At 53.6% G+C, this 21,166-nt stretch overlaps 1 protein-coding gene and 1 long non-coding RNA gene across 4 annotated transcripts in view; one reads left to right on the top strand and one right to left on the bottom strand.

The window, feature by feature from the left end:
* Positions 1-897: 897 nt before the first annotated feature.
* Positions 898-1,845, bottom strand: LOC120762530 (uncharacterized). The gene is made up of 3 exons (XR_005703918.1): positions 1,764-1,845; positions 1,207-1,373; positions 898-1,068 (listed from the first exon to the last, which is right to left on the bottom strand). It is a non-coding gene; the product is annotated as an uncharacterized LOC120762530 (long non-coding RNA).
* Positions 1,846-3,907: 2,062 nt separating this feature from the next.
* The window catches only part of KIRREL3 (kirre like nephrin family adhesion molecule 3), a 357,261-nt gene continuing 340,002 nt past the window's right edge, over positions 3,908-21,166 (top strand). For 2 of the 3 annotated variants that reach the window (XM_040085020.2, XM_040085021.2), the window contains exon 1: positions 3,909-4,036. In XM_040085020.2, coding sequence (XP_039940954.1) covers positions 3,976-4,036 — 61 coding nt within the window. In that variant the 5' untranslated portion in view covers positions 3,909-3,975. Of the gene's footprint in view, positions 4,037-21,166 lie in introns of all 3 variants that reach the window. The other variant, XM_040085022.2, reaches the window with a different exon arrangement.

The following is a 21,166-nucleotide window of genomic DNA, read 5'->3' on the forward strand; positions in this document are numbered from 1 at the left end:
CGGGAGACAAGGAGAGAAAAGAGCCTGGGCTCTCCCCACTGATCTGCTTCCCTGGGCTGTTTTCAGAGAGGATCCGGTGGGAGATGTGGAAAGGGCCTGGCACTGGAAAGCGGGGCAGCACCAGAGCAGGAACACTCGAGTTCTTCTCGTGTCCTGGTCAGAGGGGCAGGCAGAACTGGGGAGTTTTGGGAGGCAGCTGCCTTCACTCTTGTAGGGAAAAGCAACAGCAGCTGTGTCTACCTGGGGCCAAGCAGAAAGGTTTTCTTTTTTCTCCCCACGTTCTGCCCTCTCCAAGGACATCCCAGGAAGGTGATGGAGATCAGCATCCTGCCCCCATGGCCCTGGCTTGCTGGTAGGAAAAACACAGCCCCAGATATCCCCCCAAAAACCTCAGCCTGGCTTCGCTGCTTCCTGCCATCCTCAAGGATATCCTTGGCATCTCCACGACCTCTCAGCCCCAAAACTGCAGCCAGGTCCTGCACCGTGGGGCAAGGGCTGTGCCTCACTCCTATTATTTGGAGGGACAGCTGCTCCTTCCTCCATCCCTTTATCCAATTTTTTCACTTCCTAATCAGGACTCAGCCCACATTTGGAAGCCTTTGTGTTGCAAACAGGTGGCAAAGGGAAGCAGTGCTCTGCAGAGAGGAAACTGAGGCACAAGGGATGAGTTTCCTTAAACCATGAGGGGAAGCTCTGAAGCAGGAGCAGGGAAAACCTCCAAGTCCCAGCTCCATGTTTTTCCAGGACTCTGCACAGCTCTCACTTGTCATGTGTATTTTTAAATGACAAGGAAAAGATTTTCTAAACCAGGGAAACGTGATTATTTTCCCCTCTCTCTCTCTTCCAGGTGCTTGGCTTAGCGTTGTAATGCCACAAGAATGAAATCCATCTGAGTTGCTGTTGTCCTGCTACTTAAAACCCCATTTTCTGTCAATATTGCTTCATTTTGATCAAGCTGCTTACATGTTTTATATTATTATGGGGGTTTTTTTCCCCCTCCATTTTGCTGCAGCATTTCAGAACATTTTGTTTCTTGCACTTCCCAGTAAATACTTCTCAGTAAATAGCCTGGAAGTAAGAGAGGCGAAGGCATGAGAAAGTCTGGGCTTCCATTGTTGTGGTGTTTCATATCTATTACACTTGTCAACGAGGAGTACAAAAAAAAAAAAAAAAAAAAAAAAAAGGGGGGAGGGAAGAGGAATTTACCTGTTTTTTTTCCCCACCGACATCCAGAAGGAAGGGAGAGGTTGAGAATCTGCTCTTTCCAGCTTCTGGATTTGCTCTTTGCCTTTGGATACTGCACAGGGCAGGAGCGTGAGCCCAGATTCCATGGGGAGTTGTGTCCCCACCACGCCCAGGTCTGGGAGCAGAGGCTGCGAAGGGACCTCACGTGGGATTTCCAGTCCCAAACGCACCCCGATCCCAGCTCCAGCTTAATATTCCTCCCCAAAGGCTGTTCCCCCCAGCTCCCTGATTTTCTCAGCTTTCTAATTGGAATGATTCATTTCCTTCCACAACACAGAGCAGATTTAAATGAGATATCCGAGAGGAGAAGCTAATAATCAGTTTGCACTCCATTTGCTCTCCTGAATCAGGTGGAGGGGAGCTGATCTTGCAGGACACTGCTCAGGCTGCAGCAAGCCAAAATTATGTCAGAAAGCTGATTTTTTTTTTTTTTTACATGCCTGGTCCTCTAAATCAAATTTGACTACCAATGTAGTCGAAACCACAGAAGTAATCAGTTAATAAAACTTCGCACTTACCTGCTACTTCCACTCAAGGATTTAAAGCCCTTTGCAAAGGTCAGCATTGCAATGATGAGAATTTTCCAGCTGAAATGTTTTCACTGGGAAGGAGAAAGGAGAAGGGAAATAAAAAGAAGAGGAAAAATATTCATGATTCCTGGAAGTTAAAAATTCTGCTGTTTTGGATGCAGGCGAGGAATAATATTTTTTTCTGAAAGGAAAAGGAGAAATTGCCATGCAAATGTTAATGGTGTTTTGAAGCTTCACAGGAAAGCCTGACTTGTGTAGCAGCCTTAATATACATTAGTACCCCTCGTCTGCAAGCAAACAACATTTTGCAGAATAAACTGAAACACAACAGGGAGAGCCTGGGAATTATTTAGAAATCTAATTCCCACTGAAATCAGGCACTGAGCAATTTATTCCACGCACATTTAAATCAGTGCTGCTGCCGGAAAAAAAAATACACCAAAAAAAAACATGCACCACCTGTAACCTGCCAGGCACGGGGACACCACTGCGGCTGTGGCCACTGCCAGAATCCCTGCCAGGGCTGGAGGTGATGTCCTGGTGGAAAATGCATTCCAGGAGTGCCACTATCCCTTAGAGTGGAAAAATGCAGGACTAGGACAGTTCCAAGCAGCCAGCCCCCACTTTTTTTGCACCTCTTTCTCCCAGGGACACGAGCGGGCAGGGATGGGCAAACCAACACACTTGGACAAATCCAAATAAGCTTGATTTCCTTAGGGATGCAGGCTAAAAATAATAATAAGAGCTCTTTATTTGCAGGGTGACTCCCCCTGTGCTGAGAGCGGAGCCTGCGTGCGGTGCTTGCGTTTCAATCAATAAAACTCAGCTCAGCGCTGCTCCTAAGCCAGGTTTAACCACCTGGCGCCAGTTTAGCTTGTTAGCACAAGGGGATTTTGGAAAGTTGTATTTTTTTTAGCCAGACCAGGGCTGGTAGCCGTGGTTTAACTATGGTTTAGCCATGGTCCTACCAAGGTAAGCAGGAAGCCCCAGAACAGCAGGGAGAGCTGTGCAGCCTTTTTTTCAAACTCACCTTGCAGTAATTAGAGTCCACAGCTGTAATTACTTTCTCATTTTGGTTTAATAATTGCCTCAGCCATCCCTACATACCCCTCAGAACTGGTGATGAGGGAGGCTCTGGCATCAGTAGCCACACAAAGTGTAGCGGTAAGCAAAGATTTTATTGCTTGGGTTTGATTTTTGGGCACCTTGCTCTGCCCCAAACTCCTGCTGGGTGAAAATGGAATTAAAATAGGGGGGAAAAATTAAGAAGTATAAAAATGGTGATTAAAGGAGAGGAAAAGGCCCTTTTGTCCCTTGCCCCAATCCAGCAAAATGACTGCGGGAAGTGTTTGCACAGGGTACCCCCCTTACAAACAAAACTTTATTGGGGGTGGAGAGGGGGGTGTTTTTATTTTTACTCCGAGGTTCAGTATATGTTTTTATGGAAGTGTGAAGAGCTGCTGCTCCCCTCCTGGGAGAAATGAGGGTGCAGCTCTGGGGGTCTTCCAGAGCCCCCCACCATCTCCAGCTCCCTCTGGACTTGTGGGATGTTGTTGGATATCCTTTATCTCCGGGGTGGGAGGACGACAAACGCGCATTATTCCCCCCCCTCTCTTTCCCCAGGATTTTGGGAGTATTCCCCTGTATTTCAGGCTTGGGCTCTGGCTGCCCCCCTCTCCTTTCAGGGCTCCCCCGGCAGGTGAGGAGGGGTCCGGGGGTGCCGTGACTGATGGGCAGCAGCCCCCCCACAACCCCCCAGACCTTCAGTTTCCAGCTGGGGCGGGACAGCCGCGCGGGTGTTCGCGTTCCGGGTGCCCCGTTGGGGCAGGGGGCGAGCATCCCTTCCTCCCGCACACCTGAGGCAGGAGCAGCCCCAACAGCTGCCCGGCGCCCCCATCGCACCCAAACCCCCCCTCCCCTCCGCGGAGCTTTGGGGAGGGGGCGATGCGCGAAGCGTTTTCCTCCCCGCGCAAGTTACTCCCCCTTTCCCCGGCACTTTGCCTCCCTCCCCTTTCCCCCCCTCCCCTCCCCGCTCCAAAAGCCGGGCTGCGCCGCCGAGGCTCCGCCAGTGAAGGCAGCGCTGCCGGGGGAGGAGCTGGGGGGGCGGCGATGGAGCCGTGCGAGCGGAGCCGGCGGGCGGCGGCCTGAAGCCCCCGCCGGCAGCGGCAGCGGAGCCCCGGCGCCGAGCCCACCCTGAGGAATGAGCGCTTTCCAGGCAGACCTCCTCCTCCTCCTGCTCGGGTGTCTCCTGCTCAGCCACGGTAGGACCCCGCACTTTCCGAGCGGGGCGGACGGGAGGAGCCGGCGGGGGTGGGTGGGTGTGTGTGGGGGGGTCCCCGGCTCGGCGTGGGGTGCGGGTTTTGCCACGGGAGACAGGGAGGATTGCAGAGTTTTTCCTCGCATTCCCGCCGAGGCAGCTTACCTTTCTTTCCTTTAAAAATAATAGGGAAAAAAAAAAAACAAACCAATCTTTAGCATGCAAATGAGTGCTTTCTGTTCCAGCTCGGTTAATTGGATGGTGTTTGTGTGTAAACACGGCTTGGCTGAGCAACAGCCTCCCCCCACACCCCCCATCGCCGCCCGGTGCCTCCCCCGGTGCAGGAGGCGATGGATGCTCAGTTTCGGTGGCGGCGGAGGAGCCGCTCGGGCTGGTGGCAGCGGCTCCAGCCCGGGGACAGCAGCCTGCGGCCGTGGAGCCGCGGCGGGGAGCGATTTGCGCCGGGGGCGTGCGAGGAAGGAGAGTTGTCTCCGATGCAGGCAGCCCGGGGGAGGTGGGCACCCCGCGGGGGTGTCACCGCCCCGTCACCTCCGCGCAGCGCGGCGGCGTGGGAACCCGCAGGCGTTCACCCCGCAACTTTACAACCTGCTCGATCCCCAGACAAAAAAAAAAAAAAAAAATTAAAAACCGGAGAGGGGTTTGGGAAGGGGGCGCATTTTGGGAAGCCGCGTCTGACACGCTGCTGTGTGCCTGCTCCCCGGACTGTCTGTCACCTGTGGAGGACGCTGAGCTGCAGCCAGACCCCGGCTTCGCCTCTGTGCTGATCATCCCCTCCCAACGCCGGTGTCAAATCCCATCTGTGTCACGCCGCCGTGGTCCCCACGCCAGCTTTTGTGAGGGTACGGCTTGGGGATGCTTGGGAAAAAAAAAAAAAAAGAGAAAAGGGATAAAAAAACCCCAAACCCACGCAGCTAGTCCATCTGTTGATTAAATGAAGGGTAAAACTTTTGGAGAGAGTAGTGCTTCTCCGCGGGCAGCTGGTTTTTTTGCTCAGCCAGACATTAGTGCTGAACATCCCCCACCAGACGCTGGGTTTCACCCTATTCCCCGAGCAGGGACGCAGTGTTCGCGGTGTCTTGTGCTCCTGGTTATCCTTCCCTCTTCTTTTCCTGAGCTCGGATGTGATGTTGGGCTCCTGCACTGTCCTCCCTTCCCCTCACTCTCTGCTTGTACTAATATTCCTTCGGGGAGAAAGCTGTGTTTGCATTTGCCTTTGCTGCTGCACAAAAGAAACCCACTGTGTCCTCCGTGTGGGTTTCTGGCTGAACAAATCCGAACTCTCCCTGGTGCAGCAGGGCAGCGGCGGGGCCGGGCAGAGCAGCGATTTGGAATCTGCTCCCGGCCTTCCCGCATCCCTCCCCGCTCCCACAGATCCTGTCAGTCCCTGTGGGTCAAACGGCACTTTGCTGAAGGGGCTGGAGAAGTTTGTGAGCAGGATCCAGCCGGGATTTGTTGGGTTCTCCCCCCGCTCCTTCCTTTTGCAGCCATGGTTTTAATGTGGGTTAATGCACTTTTTAATAGCGCTCGCGTTGGGAAGCCACGGCGGCTCCTCGGCTCTGCTGCCTGAGCTCAGCTGATTTTGTCTCCTGCCTGTTCCAGCAGGATCGTGAATCTGGTACCTGCTTATTCATGCGGGGTTAGGAGGCACAGAGCTGTTTTCTCCCTCAGGATGAGCCAAGAGCATTTCTGTGGAGTTGCCCGCTCTCCGTGCATGACAATGGCTCTTCCCATTGGGGTGAAACCGTGCAAAGGATTCCTAACGGGATTTAACGCACGGGATTCTTCCGGCCACGCGGTGCTGTGAGGGAGGAAAGGCCTGGATGGAGGTGCTGAAGCTGATTTTTCCAGCACGTGTTGTGTCTGCCTCCCCTCGAGCAGCGGTGTGTCCAGATGTGGTGGCACTCGCTGCCCGCGACAAAGGCGTCCCCGAGGCGTGGGGATGGGACGCTGTGTGGACACGCATGGGGCAGCCCTGCCTCACTCAGGAGGAGCTGGTGATCCTAAACTCACTTCAAGGGATTAAAATCGCTCGGCTCTGCCCTTCAGCAGTTTCAGGAACTCCTTTGTGCGGGCAAGGGGCAGGCAGGGCTGTGTTTTCTTGCCAAAGAGGCTCGAAGGGGTTTGCCATAATTAAATTCCCCCGAGTCAAGGGCAGCAGGGCTGGAAGGATCACCTCTGCTGAAAACTCCACTTGGGATCTCTGGTCTGGATACTACTTAAAAAAAAAAAAAAAAAATCTCCTTATCCCAAACCTCTCCAAAAGGACATTTTCCATCACGGGATTTGTGCACCTGTGCCCTTGGGTTTGTAATTCATGGGCATCCCTGTGATATCCTGGCATCCTGCTGCTCCTGCAGCCCGTGCAGGCTGGAACTTGGGTTTGCAATGGAGTTTGCAGGAGGAGGAAGCTGCTTTTTGCTCCTGTCTGGGGTCGTGCTGCACCTGGGCACCCCAGGCATGGCTCAGCCTGGCAGGGAGGAGGATCTGTCCCACAGCTCACTGCTCCAGGGGCACAGGGCAGAACGAATCTCCTTCCCTGGAGCATCCTCTATCTTTCCCCTTGCGAATGGTCTGAGGCAGCCTGTGCTGGCTCTGTCTGAGAGTGAATAGGTCAGTGCTCCAGGGCTGTTTTTTCCCTGGTACCACCCCATCAAAGCTGTCAGGCTTTGGTGGAAGGGAAAGTCCCAGGAAATTGGCCTCCTGTGGAGAATGGGATGTGTGGTACCCTTGGTGGGGAGGAATTGCTGCTGCCATCAATCTGCCTTTGCTTCTGCCTGGGGAATAACTCACCTGTCCCTCCCCTGCTCCAGTGCCAGCTGAACTGGGGAGGCTGGAAACCACTGGGGAGGGTGTCTCAGTGTGGGAGGTGGGGCTGTGGGGAGGATCACCACTGGAGATGCACCTACAGCCTCCTCTCACCGGCCTGGACTAGATGGATTTGGCAGCATCTTAAATTTACCTTGGATGGGAAGATTTCTGCCTGTCTGGGGCTCTCTTTCCAAAGGCATGTTTGCTTTCCCTCAGGGTGATGAATACCGAGTTCTCTGGGTGTTGCAGGGTATGTTTTTCTCCTTCACAGTTCACTTGGTTCCTCCCTGGAAGCAAATGCTTTACAATCTTCTGTCAGAGGGGCCTGTTAGCAGCAGCATGGCTCAACTTCCCACTGGCTCGGCAGCAACCCCCCAGGTGGAGAAGGGTGAACTTATGCTGATGGGAGAAACCGGGCCAATTCCACCCACCAGTACTGGTTAGGACCAAGAGATGAGGATTTTCACATCTTGGGGGTGGTTAGTGGGTGATGGGGAGGAAGAACACGAGGTTTGGGGTGCTGGGAGTGTGTGTGCTTGGGGGGGTTTCTGTGTCTGACAAGCACAAATCTGTTAATGAAAAGCCTGGAAATCTGTGGTTGTGGTCCCTCTTCCATGTTAATTCCTCCTGTCATGTGGAGAGCAGGGCAGCTTTGCCAGGGAAGTGTGTTGTGCTGTTCCCTAAACCCACTGGCAGCTGTTCGGGAAGTACGAGGAGTGGAAGCATCCAGTGTGGAGCTTTAAAAATGATGGTGAGGAAGACACCTGAAGCCCAAGAGGTTGCGCCTCGCTCAGGATGTTCTGTGAACTGGAAATGGCTGAGCAGAAGACAGAGATGGTTTGGAAAGTGCCTTGTGGGGTGCTGCTGGTGGAAAGGTGCAGGCTTGGCAGGGGCACTGCGCTCACAACTGGGCTGCATGGGAAGGAAACTGAAATAAGTTACAACTGGTGTTGTGCAGTCTGTGCCGTCCCAAAGGAATGGTGCAGAATTGCCTCCTCCAGTGCCTGTTTTAACACAATTTAGGTTTCTCATCTCCCATCTGCACCTCCTGCGGTGAGAGCCACGTGAGGACCACCGATGACTTTGCTCAAATCAGGTTTTCTTGCAAGGTTTCAGCTCTCAGGAAAGCACAGGAGGGAGGACCTGGGGTTTTTTTTCCCGGTGCCCTGTGCCAGAGGGAGGGGAGCTGGGCAGATGTTCCTCCTCGGAGCTAACGCCGCATCCCCACCAGCCTCCCCCTTCCAAGGTTAAGCAGAGGTGCCCAGGCAGTTTATGCACAGCACATCTCGGGCTGATGTCGATTATTTCTGTGCTTTCCTGTTGGTTTAGGGGACACCAACTGGAGTCTGAACGTGCCTAGAAATCCCTGACAGGTTCCCAGCACCGCGTGTCACCAGCTCCAGCCGCTCTGTAGTCGGACCGCGAACGTTAGGATAAAAAAGCTCCGTGCTCTTCTTTCTTTTGTAGCTGTAAATAAAGAGGGGAGAGGCCAATGTGCCCCTTAGGTTGTGAGTTGGCTGAAGATCAAGGGCTTTGAATAAACTGTTTTCTTCCTGTGAGCAGCCTGTGATGGAGAGCGTGGCTGCTCCAAACCTCTGATTTAATGATCGGCTTTGCGAGTTTGTACAGCGCTCTCAGCTCCTCGGCGCGCTGGGTGCAGGGGGCTTTATGGAAATGCTGCTGGAGAATTGGCTTTACATCACTTCCAGAATCCTTCCAGTAGGATTAAACAGCTTCTATTTATTTATTTATTTACTTTAAAGCTCAGCAAATTTATACCAACAATTGCTGAAGGCCCTAATTTATCTTCTGTTCAGGAGCAATACAAGTCTTTCCTTGGGCTTCATTGAGAGCTACCTCTGGCCAAAGAGAGCGACAGAGCCACAGTGACCGTGTACAAGCTTATTTTATAAATCAATAGGCAGTGAAACAAATTGGTTGTAAATCAGCCTCTTATTTGCTGAGATTTAAGGCCTTTGGTGGAGCTGTGAGTTTTTGAGGCGGTCTGCCCTGCCTTCAGGGCTGGCACATGGCCTGGCTCTTGCAGGGATGTGGGAACCCAGCACTCATTTCAAACTTGCCAGGAGATGTGCGGGATTTCTTGGCTGGGAAGAAGTAAAGTTCAAAACCCGCGCTCGTCTTTGCAGGCAAAGGTTGAGCAGCAGGATCCCCGTGCTGCTCAGAACTCGTGCGTTTCCATCCCTCCACTTCACCGCACCTCACGGCACATCTGTACTCCAGGCTGCTGGGAGGGGGAAGAGGAAAGTATCCATTTCTGAATTGTGCCTTGTGGTAGGACCGAGAAAGTGCTGGGATTTGGTCTTGGAAACGGTGGCCTGACAGATGTCCTGGTTCAATATGCCCTTTGAGTGTAGCCTGTTTATTCATTGCCTCGCTGGCACGACCCACACTCGAGTGTTTGCCTTTCCCTGGTGGCAGCAGCAGCCTCCAAAGTGGAGCAGAAGGAGCTGGAGGTCACTTGGCTGTTACATGGCTCTTCCTTTTACCGACTTGCATTGAAACAGCTTAAAATCTAAATGTGCTTTTAGTGCCTGTGAACGATGGGCTCTGGGCGTCCTGCCTGGGGTAGTGTCACATGCTGGAGAAGTGGGAGGTGGAACACTCGCATTGTTAAATTCAGATGCTAACTTGGGGATAAGATCTTGTCTTAATGTGTTCATTCAACGCCCCCACTCGAAACAAAAGCTACAGCAGCTTCTGGTCTGCTGCATTTGGGGTGGAGCAGGATGTAATTGGTTTTTGAGGGCTTTGCCATAACTGCTGCTCATTAACCATTGATGCAGGCACGGTCAGACTTTGGATAATAGATGTTGTCTTTTGTTTCCAATTACTTTGCCTTGGGTGGGATTGCATAGGTCTCACATGTGTGTGGTCATGTGGTGGCTAATTCACCTCCTGAGGGCTGCTGGATTGATGGTCTGGGCTTTTCATGCTGGATGTGGCACGAGGTAAAGCAGTGGTGAACTGCCAGTGGCTGGGCCGGGTCTGGGAGGATGCAGCAGCACCTAAAGCTGAACGTTTTGGGAGCCGCCTGGGTGAGCAACCCCAGCATTGCAGGAGGGGGAAATAGAAATGGAGAAAATGCTCAATAATGTGGTTTTTCTGAGGAGCTCTGCCCAGCAGGGCACACACTGCTGGCAAGAGGAGCCCTGCTAATTACAGGTGAAATTCGCACCGATGGTGGAAGGGATGAGCTTCCTCAAACTTCCCCATGGATGAGGGATCAATCTTTGCGCTGTGGGCCCAATATAAGCAGGGAGTAAGTGGAACAAGCCACGGGGTTTGGAGTCCCACCATGCCTTTTGGGCAGGTCATCATTAACCTAAAATCACCTAACTCATTAACAGATCAGAAAGGAAGGGCCTGAATCCCTCTCAGGTGCCTGTTGTCCTGTCCCCCTCCCACCCCTAGCATAAATGAGTATTCAAGCAGTCTGCTGCCAGTCAGTGAATGTCAATATTGGATAAGTGTTTCCTTTATATCACTGCAATTTAGCATAAGCTGCTTGGAAACAAATGTCTTCCATAAGCATGAGGTGTTTCAGTAAGTACACAGTCAACATTACTATGAGGATTAAATAAATGTCAGCCCCACTTGTATGCTCAGCAGCGAGTTAAGACAGCCGAACTTGCATAATGGCCAGCGTGGCAGGATCAACAGCAGGGATTTTGAGAGTCTCTGGAAAAAGTGGAATGGAAGGAGCTGCTTTGGTTGGATCCGAGGACCCTGGATCAGAAAGGGATGTGCAGAAGCTCCTCAGAGCAGGGGTAGCTGGTGAGGGGAAGAAATCCTTCCCTGAGAGGGTGGCATAGAGGAGCTGTGCCCTATCCCTGGGAGCATCCAAGGCCAGGCTGGATGGGAACCTGAGCAGCCTGGGATAGCGAATGTCATCCCTGCCCATGGCAGGGGGTGGAATGAGATGCATTTCAAGGTCCCTTCCAACCCAAACCATTCTGATTCTATGGCATGGAGTGCAAAGAGATGTGTGGAGCTTCCTTTTGGACCACCAGGCCTGCTCTTTCTTTGGTAGTGGCTGCAAACCAAAGAGGAAAACCTGGTTTGGCCAGTATTGGCTGGATCTGGTGAGGCTGCTGGCCCAGGAGGAGCAGCCCCCTCCTGCAGATCTGCCCAGGTGACCAGTGCTGGGCTGGATCTGCCCCTGCCTTTCCCAGTGCAAACTGGGAGCTGCTTGGCTGCAGCTGGGGAGGCCGTGGATGAGGCTCAGCTGTCGCAGCTTTGTGAGGAACACTAAGCCCTGAGTCACCTCCAGCTCAAGGCTTCCCAAAGCCACAGAGGTGCAGCCCATGAGGAAGGGGTGGCTCTGGTCCGTGCTGGCAATGCTGTGGGGCCTGCAGGTGCTGCAGGGCAGTGGTCACCTCCACAGCTCTGCCTTCAGGTGCTGGGTGACAGTTTCTCTCTGCCCAACAGGAAAAGGCCTCTGGCTTCTCCAGAGGGATTTAAACCCAGACAGCGCATGGAAATGTTGCTGAGACAGCCGAGACTTGAATCTTTCCCTCAAGCTGTGTCTGCAGGAAAACCCTGCTCTTCACCACTCCTCGCTTTGCATCTTCACCTGTCACCCTGAGATGTCACTCGGTGCTGTCCCGGTCAGCCTGCGACAAGTTCTGTTGACAAGGGGAGAAAAACCAGGGAGCGTGCTGGGGGCCGGGCTGGCTGTGTTTCCATTCCCGACGATGCAAACCCTCTGCTCTCTCCCCAGCTGGCAAGGCGCTGACTGTAGCCACTTGTTCGCAGCTGCACAAAAATAACCGGAGACAAAATCGTTATCACTCCGATGAGCCTTATCAGCTCCTCTGATGTCTGCGGCCGCCTCCGCCCTGCGAGCACCCGTTTGCCGCTGAGCGTGTGTTTAAAGCCCGGCCGCGGCTGCTCCAGGTGAGCCGAGCCCAGCATCCCATCCCGGCCGTGTCCCGGCAGCCGCAGGTTCCCCCAGGATCCGCCCGCGCCTCCCGCCTCCTTTGGCCGCGCAATTCCAGCGCCGGAGGAGCAGCTGGAGCGCACGGGGGGTGTCCGTAACCCGCACGAGGAGCAGAGCGCCGGCGGGGCGCAGGGGAAGGATGCCCGGGTGTTTTGTTTCCGAAGCGGGTCACCTGGCGGAGCGGCCGCAGGTTTCACCCTCACTGTTCCCGTTCAGCCTGGCGGTGGCAGCAGCCGCGCTCGCATGGAGCCGAGCGCTCCGCTCCCACCTGCCCGTGTCACGCTCCTTTGGAAAGGTCCAAGGTGACCCGCTGGGCTCCAGCTCCGCGGGGATGCTGAGAGCGCCGCGCCTGGGCTTTGGGGCTCAGCAGCCCAGGGCGGTCCCCGGAGTGGAGAGGTTGTTCGGGTGCTGGGGTGGGAGAAGAGCTGGGGCCCCTCTGAAGCTGCCGCCCCGGTGCATGGTTGGACACTTGTCCAGGAGGAGCTTGAGGTGATCCTGCCTGTGAGAGCATCGTGTGTGAGTGCCACGGGCTGCTGCGCCGGCAGGACGGGTCCGGCTGTGCGAGGGGCATCGGGGCTGTCTGACCCAGCTTTGTGCCCCACCCCGGTGATAAATGTACACAAGGGGCTCCTCTCCTCCAGGAACAGCTCCACCCCTCCCTGGGGGCCCGCGTGGGATAACCTGCAGCAGGGAATGCCTGCCATTCCCGGTCGGTGGTGCTGGGCTGCTCCTTGCTCTCTCCCACGGGCTAATCCCCGGAGTGTGCTTCAGCACTCGCCTCTTCTCCTCCTGGCTGTGTCTTTAATAAGCCAGGAGTGATGGGGCCACCCCCCACCCTCCACAAGTGCCAGAGAAACCAACAGATGCTAAAATTAGGCACAGCTGTTTGCAGCGTTTTGTCCTCCCCATCACAGAGTCTGACACTGTCTGTACTTATTCCTCATCTTGTCCAGACGCTGAAAAGGTTTAAGATATCAAAGCTTGGAGTGGCTGTAAATTAACTCCTTCTGTCTAAGCTGAAGCTTGACTTACTGATGGTAGATTTCTTGTGACTTCCTTTATTTGCACTTCTAATAATGGGAATTGCCAGGGAACAACACAGGGTCTTCTCTCTGTACCTGGGAGACAGCGCTGCTGGATTGGCCTGCTCAGGATCTTCCTCACCAGGGACCAGGGGGAACATCTTCAGTACTGCTGTCCCTCAGCCTTTGTGTGCCTAAACCCTATTCTGTGTGCAGCTTGGACAACCTCAGCAGCCCAGCTCAGTCTCTGCATGCCCAAAGTTGTCCCAGTCCAGCCCCACATCTTGGCCATGGTGATTCCAGCCCCACATCCTGGCTGTGGTGATCCCAGCCCCACATCCTGGCCGTGGTGATTCCAGCCCCACATCCTGGCTGTGGTGATCCCAGCCTCACATCCTGGCTGTGGTGATCCCAGCCCCACATCCTGGCTGTGGTGATTCCAGCCCCACATCCTGGCTGTGGTGATCCCAGCCCCACATTGTGGCCGTGGTGATTCCAGCCCCACATCCTGGCTGTGGTGATCCAGCCCCACATCCTGGCCATGGTCATCTGCTCTTGCTTTGGTGAGGAGGAATATTTTTCTGGGCATTTCTGCTGTGTGCAGGCTTTGTGTTCGTGGTTTGGGTATTGGGGTGGGTGTCACCTCGGGGCTGCTCTTTCCCCCCCTGCCCGGTGTGTTTGGCCTGGCAGTGGCCGTAGGGAGCATTTTGGGAGGAGGTGGCTCTCTCTGTCACCTGCCACCCCTTGGAAAACATCCGTTCCTCTCCGCTGGGGTGGCAGAGCTGTAACACCCTGGAAAGGGCAGCAGGAGGAATTTCATGGCGGAACAAAAATGTCTTTTCTGTCAAGCCTGGAGCGGTGTAAATGTCCCTCCTGACAGATCTGCGCTGATGGCAGCAGCACAGCTCTTGGGCTGGCTGTGTCGGGGTCTGCACGGGGTTGTGAGTCTGAGGGGTCTCTGCTGTCTCTGTGTCTCTCTCCCGCAGCAGGAGCGCCTGCTGAAGATTCCTCTTGCTCCGGTCATGCTTAAAATGATAATGTTGGTTTAAGATAGACACTTGTGATAAACCGGGGAACACGGCGCCCTTTGAAATCCTCAAAGCTCTCTCGTCAAGCGGGCTGGCTGGAAAGGCAGCAGCCAGAGCAGTCCATGGTGTTAGATTGCCACGATTCCCTGCTGACCTGCTCCTAAAGATGCCGCGCTTTGAAAGGGCTGGCACCTCTCACCCTCGTTCCCTCCTAACTGCAACGAAGTGGGGTCTGCTACGCTTGGGCAGCAGCTCTGGGCTCCTTCCTGTGGTCTCCCCAAATTACCTCTTCAATCCTTCTGTGATGGAAGCAAATCAGGAGGGGAAGTGCTGAAAGAAGGCTGATTTTCCCTGGGGAGGAGCAGGGGTGGTGGGGAGGACAGGGGGGAAGAACGAAACATCTCAAGGAAAAGGACCACGATCAAATGCCAAGGGGTTGACGTCCCTTGGTGATGTCTTTGCAGGGGTGGTTGTAGTGAATCTTTCATCCAGCACAGTGATTTTTTTTTCCTGCAGCAGGGAGGTTTCTCCCCGTGGTTTGGCTTTCTCCCAAGGATAGGCAGAAATCTGTGTAGTTCTCTTAACCCCTGCAAGTTTCTGCTGATTCGAGCAGATCGGAGTTGTTGTCCCAGTGGGAGCATCTTGTTCAAAATCAGGAAGAAAAGCTGAATTTCTGAAACTTGTAGAGCAGGAAACATCCAAGAGTTAGGGATTGGAGACTTGGAAGTAGACTCGGCAAAATACCACGTTTTGATAGCTGAAATTTTAACATGGAGTTTACGAAGGGTTTTTTGCACAAAGGATGGTGAGTATCCCTGTGGTGGATGATGGGGAAACTGTTGTGAAAGACATTTGTCTGCTGATTGCTGGTTTTTCTCTGGGGCTTGAAAATGGATTTCAGGTCTCTTTTTGCTTTTGGCCTGGCCAGTGAGCCACCATGGTGGCTCTCTGAACGTCCCAATTTGTCACAGTATATTGAATTCTAAACCAGTGTTAATCTGATCTGTGTGTCTGTAAAGCATCTTGTGTTGGGTTTGATAAAATTAGGTTTTATTGTCTAACACAGTTTATTTCTCTTGGTCTGGTTGCGTGCTTTTATTGCCTGTTCTGCTCTGCACCACAAGACCATCGTGTGCCAGCATCTGCCTCACTTGCTCGGCTCTGAAAGCACCTTAAAATCAGCCCCTAATTATTGAAAGCATGGAAAGACTCTGAGGGTGCCAATGATATCTGTCTGGCACTGGTGCATTGAGCAGGTAAAGAAAGGACCTAAGAGGCAATTGAAGAGATTGATGGGCAGTAATGGGGATAATTGTAATTTTTGTCCTGTGTTTTTTAATAAAGTGATTGACGACAGGCACAGCTGGAGCCCCCGTGCGGAGACCAAGAGATGCAGTTAAATTACAGAGGCTTCTTAACTTAATGAGGCCAAGTAATAAAAACGAGGCATAATGAGCAAGGTATAATAGTACTATTATGCTTAGAGTGCTCTCGCCAAGGGCTGAGCAGGCGGTGCCTGGGATGTTTGGGATGATCTCACAGCGGGAAGGGCTTTCCTCCCTGGGGAAGGATCCGGAGTGGGAGACTTGGGAAGGATAGTGGGTGATCCCATTGGGAGAAAAGGCTTTCCCTTCTAGGGGAGGATGAGGAGTGGGAGACTTGGGAAGGATATTGTGTGATCCCATTGGGAGAAAAGGCTTTCCTCCCTTGGGAAGTATCAGGAGTGGGAGAGTTGGGAAGGATATTGGTTGATCCCACTGGGAGAAAGGGTTTTCCTTACTGGGGGAGGATGAGGAGTGGTAGACTTGGGAAGGATATTGTGTGATCCCGTTGGGAGAAAAAGCTTTCCTCCCTTGGGAAGTATCAGGAGTGGGAAACTTGTCAAGGATATTGTGTGATCCCTTTGGGAGAAAAGGCTTTCCTTACTGGGCAAGGATCAGGAATGGGAGACTTGGGAAGGATATTGGGTGGCCAAGTGCTAACCCAGGACAGAATGGGCAAATGGAGCGCCAGACAAGATTGATCCCCCTCGTGCTTCTGGTTGTACTTGTGAGGTTTGGGGCAGCTCTGCTCCAGGTTTTATTTACTCCGTGTCACCTTGGGGGAGTCCATGTGACCCTTGTTGCTACAAATGGGTCAGATTTTGTGACATGAAGGAAAAACAATGGAAATTTAACAGCCTGGAGCGAGGATGTGCAGGGAGTTGGTGGGTGGGCTCGGGAAGGTTGGCCAGGCCTGCACAAGGCTCATGTCACACCTTGATTTGGAGCCTTGGCAGGGAGGCTGCAGCAGCGGGATCGGGACTTTTGTGCGGGTGGAGGTGGGAAGAGGATTAGTGTCTGCAGAGCAGTTGGGTGTCTGCCGCTGTTAAATGTGGTTAAACTTGAGCGACTTCTAATCTAATAATGAAAGGAAGAGAAATAAGTGTTCTCAGTGATGCATGCCCCTCACGGTAAGTACTAATTGAAAACAGATATTTACTTTAAAATGAAAATGTAATACGATAATGGTGGGTTGAGAATTTCACACACGTAGGAGGGAGAGATGAACATGCACAGCCTCCCATCTGCTCTGCCTGGGCTTGGATCTGCCCCTGGGAGCAGGATCTCCCACACCACGGGGCTGCTGGGCCCGGGAGCCTGGACAGAGGCCTGGGACTTGTGCTGGAGCTGAGCTCAGCCTTACTCAGCTAAAATCAGCCTCACTGAGGTCTCTTGGGCTGACCTTGGTCTGCAGAGGATCTTTTAAGCTGTGCTTCTGTCTTTCCTCCCACACCTTGCAGAGCTTTGCCAGCCAAATCTCCATGGGAAGGAGGGGTGGGGTAGACTGGGGAAGCGTCACCTCCCTTGTCACTGGGATGGGGACAGTGGTGGTGGCCTCGTCCTGGTGGTCTCTGCTGCCAGAGGTGCCCCTTGCTGCTCCTTCCTGGCTGCCCTGACCCATTTCCCTGGCCTGGTGGGTGGACCAGGCTGATGCTGCCTTTTGGGGGCGGCTGGAGGGGCACTGGGGACGCCTTTGCTCTCTCAGGCCAATCTGAGTGGGTGTTGATCTCTCGGGGAGACCCTTGGCCATGAGTGCTGCGACTACAGCACCCCTCCATGTCTGTCTGTCCGCCCTCCCCTCCTCTCCCTGAGCCAGTTTCAGGCCAGCCGTTGCTCCAGAGTCAGGATGCTTTTCCAAGTGTTTGTAACACAGCTCAGTGCAGCGTGACTGGTGGCCATTAAAGGATCCTCCCCAGCAAGAGCCCCCCCAGCGCTGGAATCTTCTGAGGGAAGTAGCCTGGCCCTAATCCCTTTGTGCAGAGTTCCTGCTTGTTTCTTCCTATGGGTGCATTTGTATAATTTGCATTTTGCACTCTGATCGTATGCATAGAATTCAAATTGAAATGGGGCTTGAATACATTTGCATGCTAATGAGGCAGTGGCTTTATTTATTTATTTGGAGCCCTCTCAGGCAGGCAGCCGTGTGCTGGGGAGCAGCTCGTGCAGCTCTCCTGGTGACAGAGCCCTGTGGCAGCACGAGGAGCCGCAGTTTTGTCCCAAGACCCGCTTGTCCCCTGTGCGTAAGCAGAGCTCTGCTCCAGCGCCCTTAGTTCCGCCTTTCTCAGACTGTGTGGAGATCAACAGTTTCAGCCCCCTTGACTACCCAGAGGTGCCTCTTCAGCTCGTCCCAGAGTTAACTGGGTGTGGGTGGAACATTTCTCTTAGAGCTGGGTGCAGCCAGCATGAGCCGCTCGATGGTGCCTGCAGAGCTCCACGGGCAGAATAACCAGAGCGTGGCCCCGCTCTCTCCTTGGCTTTAGGGTGCTGCCCACAGCTCCCTGAGCTCCTTCTCTCTGCTCTAGGGCTGGTATTTCTGGAGTCCTTGGGTCGTTGCTGCCCATCGCTCCCCAGCTGCCCAGCCCAGCTTCCCTCGGTGCTGCCCTGCTCCACCCACGCTGTGCTCCCTCAACAGGAGCCTCTCAGCCTCTTGCAATGCAATAGCGAAGAAAGTTTGGGAATGTTGAGAAGGAGAAGCCAAGGGCTGGGAGAAAACCAGTTCCCAAAACTCTGCAGCGTTACCGGGGGAGAGAAAGACACCAAAGCCTCTGAGTTGCAGCCCCGAGTCCCTTTGTGCTGTGACTCGGTGCCCCAGCAGACAGAGCAGAGCACAGCTTGGTGCTCAGCCTTTCCATGCCAGCTCTGCCTCCCGGATGACTCCTGCTGCAGCTGAGTTTCTTGCTGGCACAGGGAACGCTGGCCAAGCCAGGGCTCCTGAAATGGCAGCAGGAATTGGGTCACATCACACTGCCCCAGGAGAGGGAGTTTCTCTCAGAGCAGTCTGGCTTCCAGTTATTATTTTACAGGGGATGTTAGAGGTTGATAAGGGAGCTGTTCTGACTGCCAGTGGGGCTTATTTCGGGCTTATTGTGTGCTCCAGTTTGTATTTTAATATAGTCAAAGGTGACTTACAACTTTAATATTAATTTTAAAACTGATTGCTCAAGATGTTTTTTTATCTATGTTAAACCAGATTAATCTCAGCCTTCCTTGATCCTGTTGGTAGCTTTTCTCTCCCTGGCTGGAGCCACACGTGGTCTGTGTTGCACCAACAAAAGCTGAGGAGGAGGATGTTTTTGTGGCGATAAATAATTGTCGCGGGGCTGCTTTTCTTCCAGAGAAATCTCAGCTCTACGAGCTCGACAATGGCATCAGTGGGAGCTCTTGCTTTTGTCCAAGGCTATCCTCCTGAGCGTGCAGAACGGGGCTTTGCTGAACAACACCTGGCTTTGTGCTTCCCATAGAAACCTCCCCCTTGCTGTTGTGTTTCCCCCCGGTTTTCCAGGCTCTCCAGAATCCGTCTCCTCCTGTGCCGCTTTGTGCCTCTGGCATTACAATTCCCGGCACGCTCGCTCTGCTGCTCGCGGGGCGTTTCGTGACAATATTCTGTGGGTTGGGAAGGTGGCCTGGGGGCAGCGGGGCGTGTGGAGCTGGACTTGCATCCTTGTGCTGTTCCTGGCTCCTTGAGCACCCTCAGGCAAGGCCAGAGGAGCCAACAGCGGCCAGAGCTTGGTGATGTTCTGCCTCTGGGTGCCTAACTCATGGTGGTTTGGGCATTTGCTTGATAATCGAGCAAATGTCAAACCTTTCAAGGTGGCCACTTGGGTACCCAAAACTGAGTTGCTCCTGGCAAAATTCAGCATTAAGTCGGGCTGCCCAAAGTGGAGGCTGGTGCTCTCCAGTGGTTTCCTACATAATCCCAGAATCCCAGAATGGTTTGATTAGGAAGAGACCATAAAGCCTGTCCAGTTTCACTCCCTGCCAGAGGCAGGGACACCTTCCACTAGACCAGGTAGCTCCAAGCCCTGTCCAAGCTGGCACTGAATGCTTCCAGGGATTGGGCATCCCAAATGACGTGGTTTTAGTGAATCCCCTCAACTTGACTGCTGGACTTGCTGACCTTAAAGATCTTTCCAGCTGTAATGATTCCATGATTCTATGACACCTCCAGGACACTCAGGGACCATCCTTGTTGGTGCTGTCAGTCTGTGCAGCATTGGTGGGTGGTTGATCTTTGTAGTTGTAAGAAAAGGATCAGAGTCACGTCCCTGGACACCTGTGGACATAAAGCTTCGTGTCCTGAGCATCGGCCAGGCCAGCCTGGTACCAGTGGCACCAGTGAAATCATCCCAAATACTGAGTTTATAGGATCCCAGTACCTCTGGGAATGGCTGATGGAATCAAACGCTCTCTAAGCAGCCTTTTGTTCTTTCCTGGTTTGTGTGTGGGAAAGCACTTCCCTGATGGTCTATGTTCCCCAAAACACCTCCCAAATGCTGCCTGTAGCTTTTTTCCTGCCAGCTTTACAAAGAACTGAGTTTCAGAGCTTGTTATTCCACGCACAGTGCTGTAAATAAACATGCCGGATTGGTGGGCTGGAATTTGAATGAGCCGAGTGGATCTGAGAATGGCACGTGGGGGGAACTGAGGCACGGGAGGTTCGTGTGGCACCTATGAGAGCTGGTATCACAACCTGGGGGAAAACAGCAGGATTTGTTTGCTGGATCTGCCCCTGGTCTGTCTGCTCTGCACACGCTCAGCCTGAGGTGGGGAAGCACCAGGTACCGTGTTTGCTCAGGAGCCAAACGAGATAAGACAGTGATAAGACTGAAAAGCCTCTAAAGGCAAGGCTTGACTCCGTGCAAGCAAATGCCGAGCAGCAGCCACATAAACCCCATTTGTTTTACATTTCAGAGCTTAATGAGACAGAAATCGCATGGCAATTGTCACATGTGAAGGCAGAGATTGCCGCTCTGCATTTAACTAAAGCAAGCACCGTATGCAGCACCGGCGGCTGCAGCAGAGCCGGGATCCCACTCCCGCTTCCATGGGGACTGCTCCTGCAAACTGCTGCTGCCCTGGAGCTCAGCACCCATCCTGGCTGGAAATAACCCCCTGGCAGCCACACCATGTTCTCCTGGAGGTCCCCAGCCTTCTCCAAAACACTGAAATGTCACCTTCTTTGTGTGGAGAATGGTTTGGGTTGGAAGGGTAATCAAGTCCAGGAATTGAATTCTTTGTGGTTTGACCAGGATGTGGGTCCTGAAAATCTTTTGTTTTTTGAATGATCTGTAGGAAGTTCAGTAAGACTGAGGGCAGGTGCTGCAATCCCCAGGATCAATCCAGGCAGGGTATGAAGGGATGGAGAGCAGCTCTGGGAGAAGCTCTCGTGGTGCTGGTGGGTGAGAGCTGGCCAGGCCCTGGCCCAGAACCCCCCTGTGCTGGGCTGATCCCCAGCGTGGGCAGCAGGGGAGGGGGGATTCTGCCCCTCTGCCCCGCTCAGGTGAGACCCCACCTGCAGAGCTGCCTCCAGCTCGGGGGTCCCAGCGCAGGAAGGAGCTGGAGCTGCTGGAGCCAGTCCAGAGGAGGCACCAGGATGGTCACAGCTCTGCTGGGAGGAAAGGCTGGCAGAGCTGGGGGTGCTCACCTGGAGAGGAGAAGCTTTGGGGTCACCTCATTGTGGCCATGCAGTGCGTGAAGGGAGTTGACAAGAAAGATGGGGAGAGACTGGGTATGAGGTGACAGGACAGGGGAAAATGGCCTTAAGCTGAGGGCGGGTAAATTTAGATATTGGGCAGAAGTTGTTCCTGTGAGGGTGTTGAGGCCCTGGAATGGGTTTCCCAGAGCAGCTGTGGCTGCCCCATCCCTGGAAGTGTCCAAGGCCAGGTTGGACAGGGTTTGGAGCAACCTGGGATATGAAAGGTGCCCCTGCCCATGGCAGGGGGTGGAACTGTGTGAGCTTTAAGGTCCCTTCCA

The sequence above is a fragment of the Hirundo rustica genome, chromosome 23, assembly GCF_015227805.2.
Source record: "Hirundo rustica isolate bHirRus1 chromosome 23, bHirRus1.pri.v3, whole genome shotgun sequence".
Lineage (NCBI taxonomy): Eukaryota > Metazoa > Chordata > Aves > Passeriformes > Hirundinidae > Hirundo > Hirundo rustica.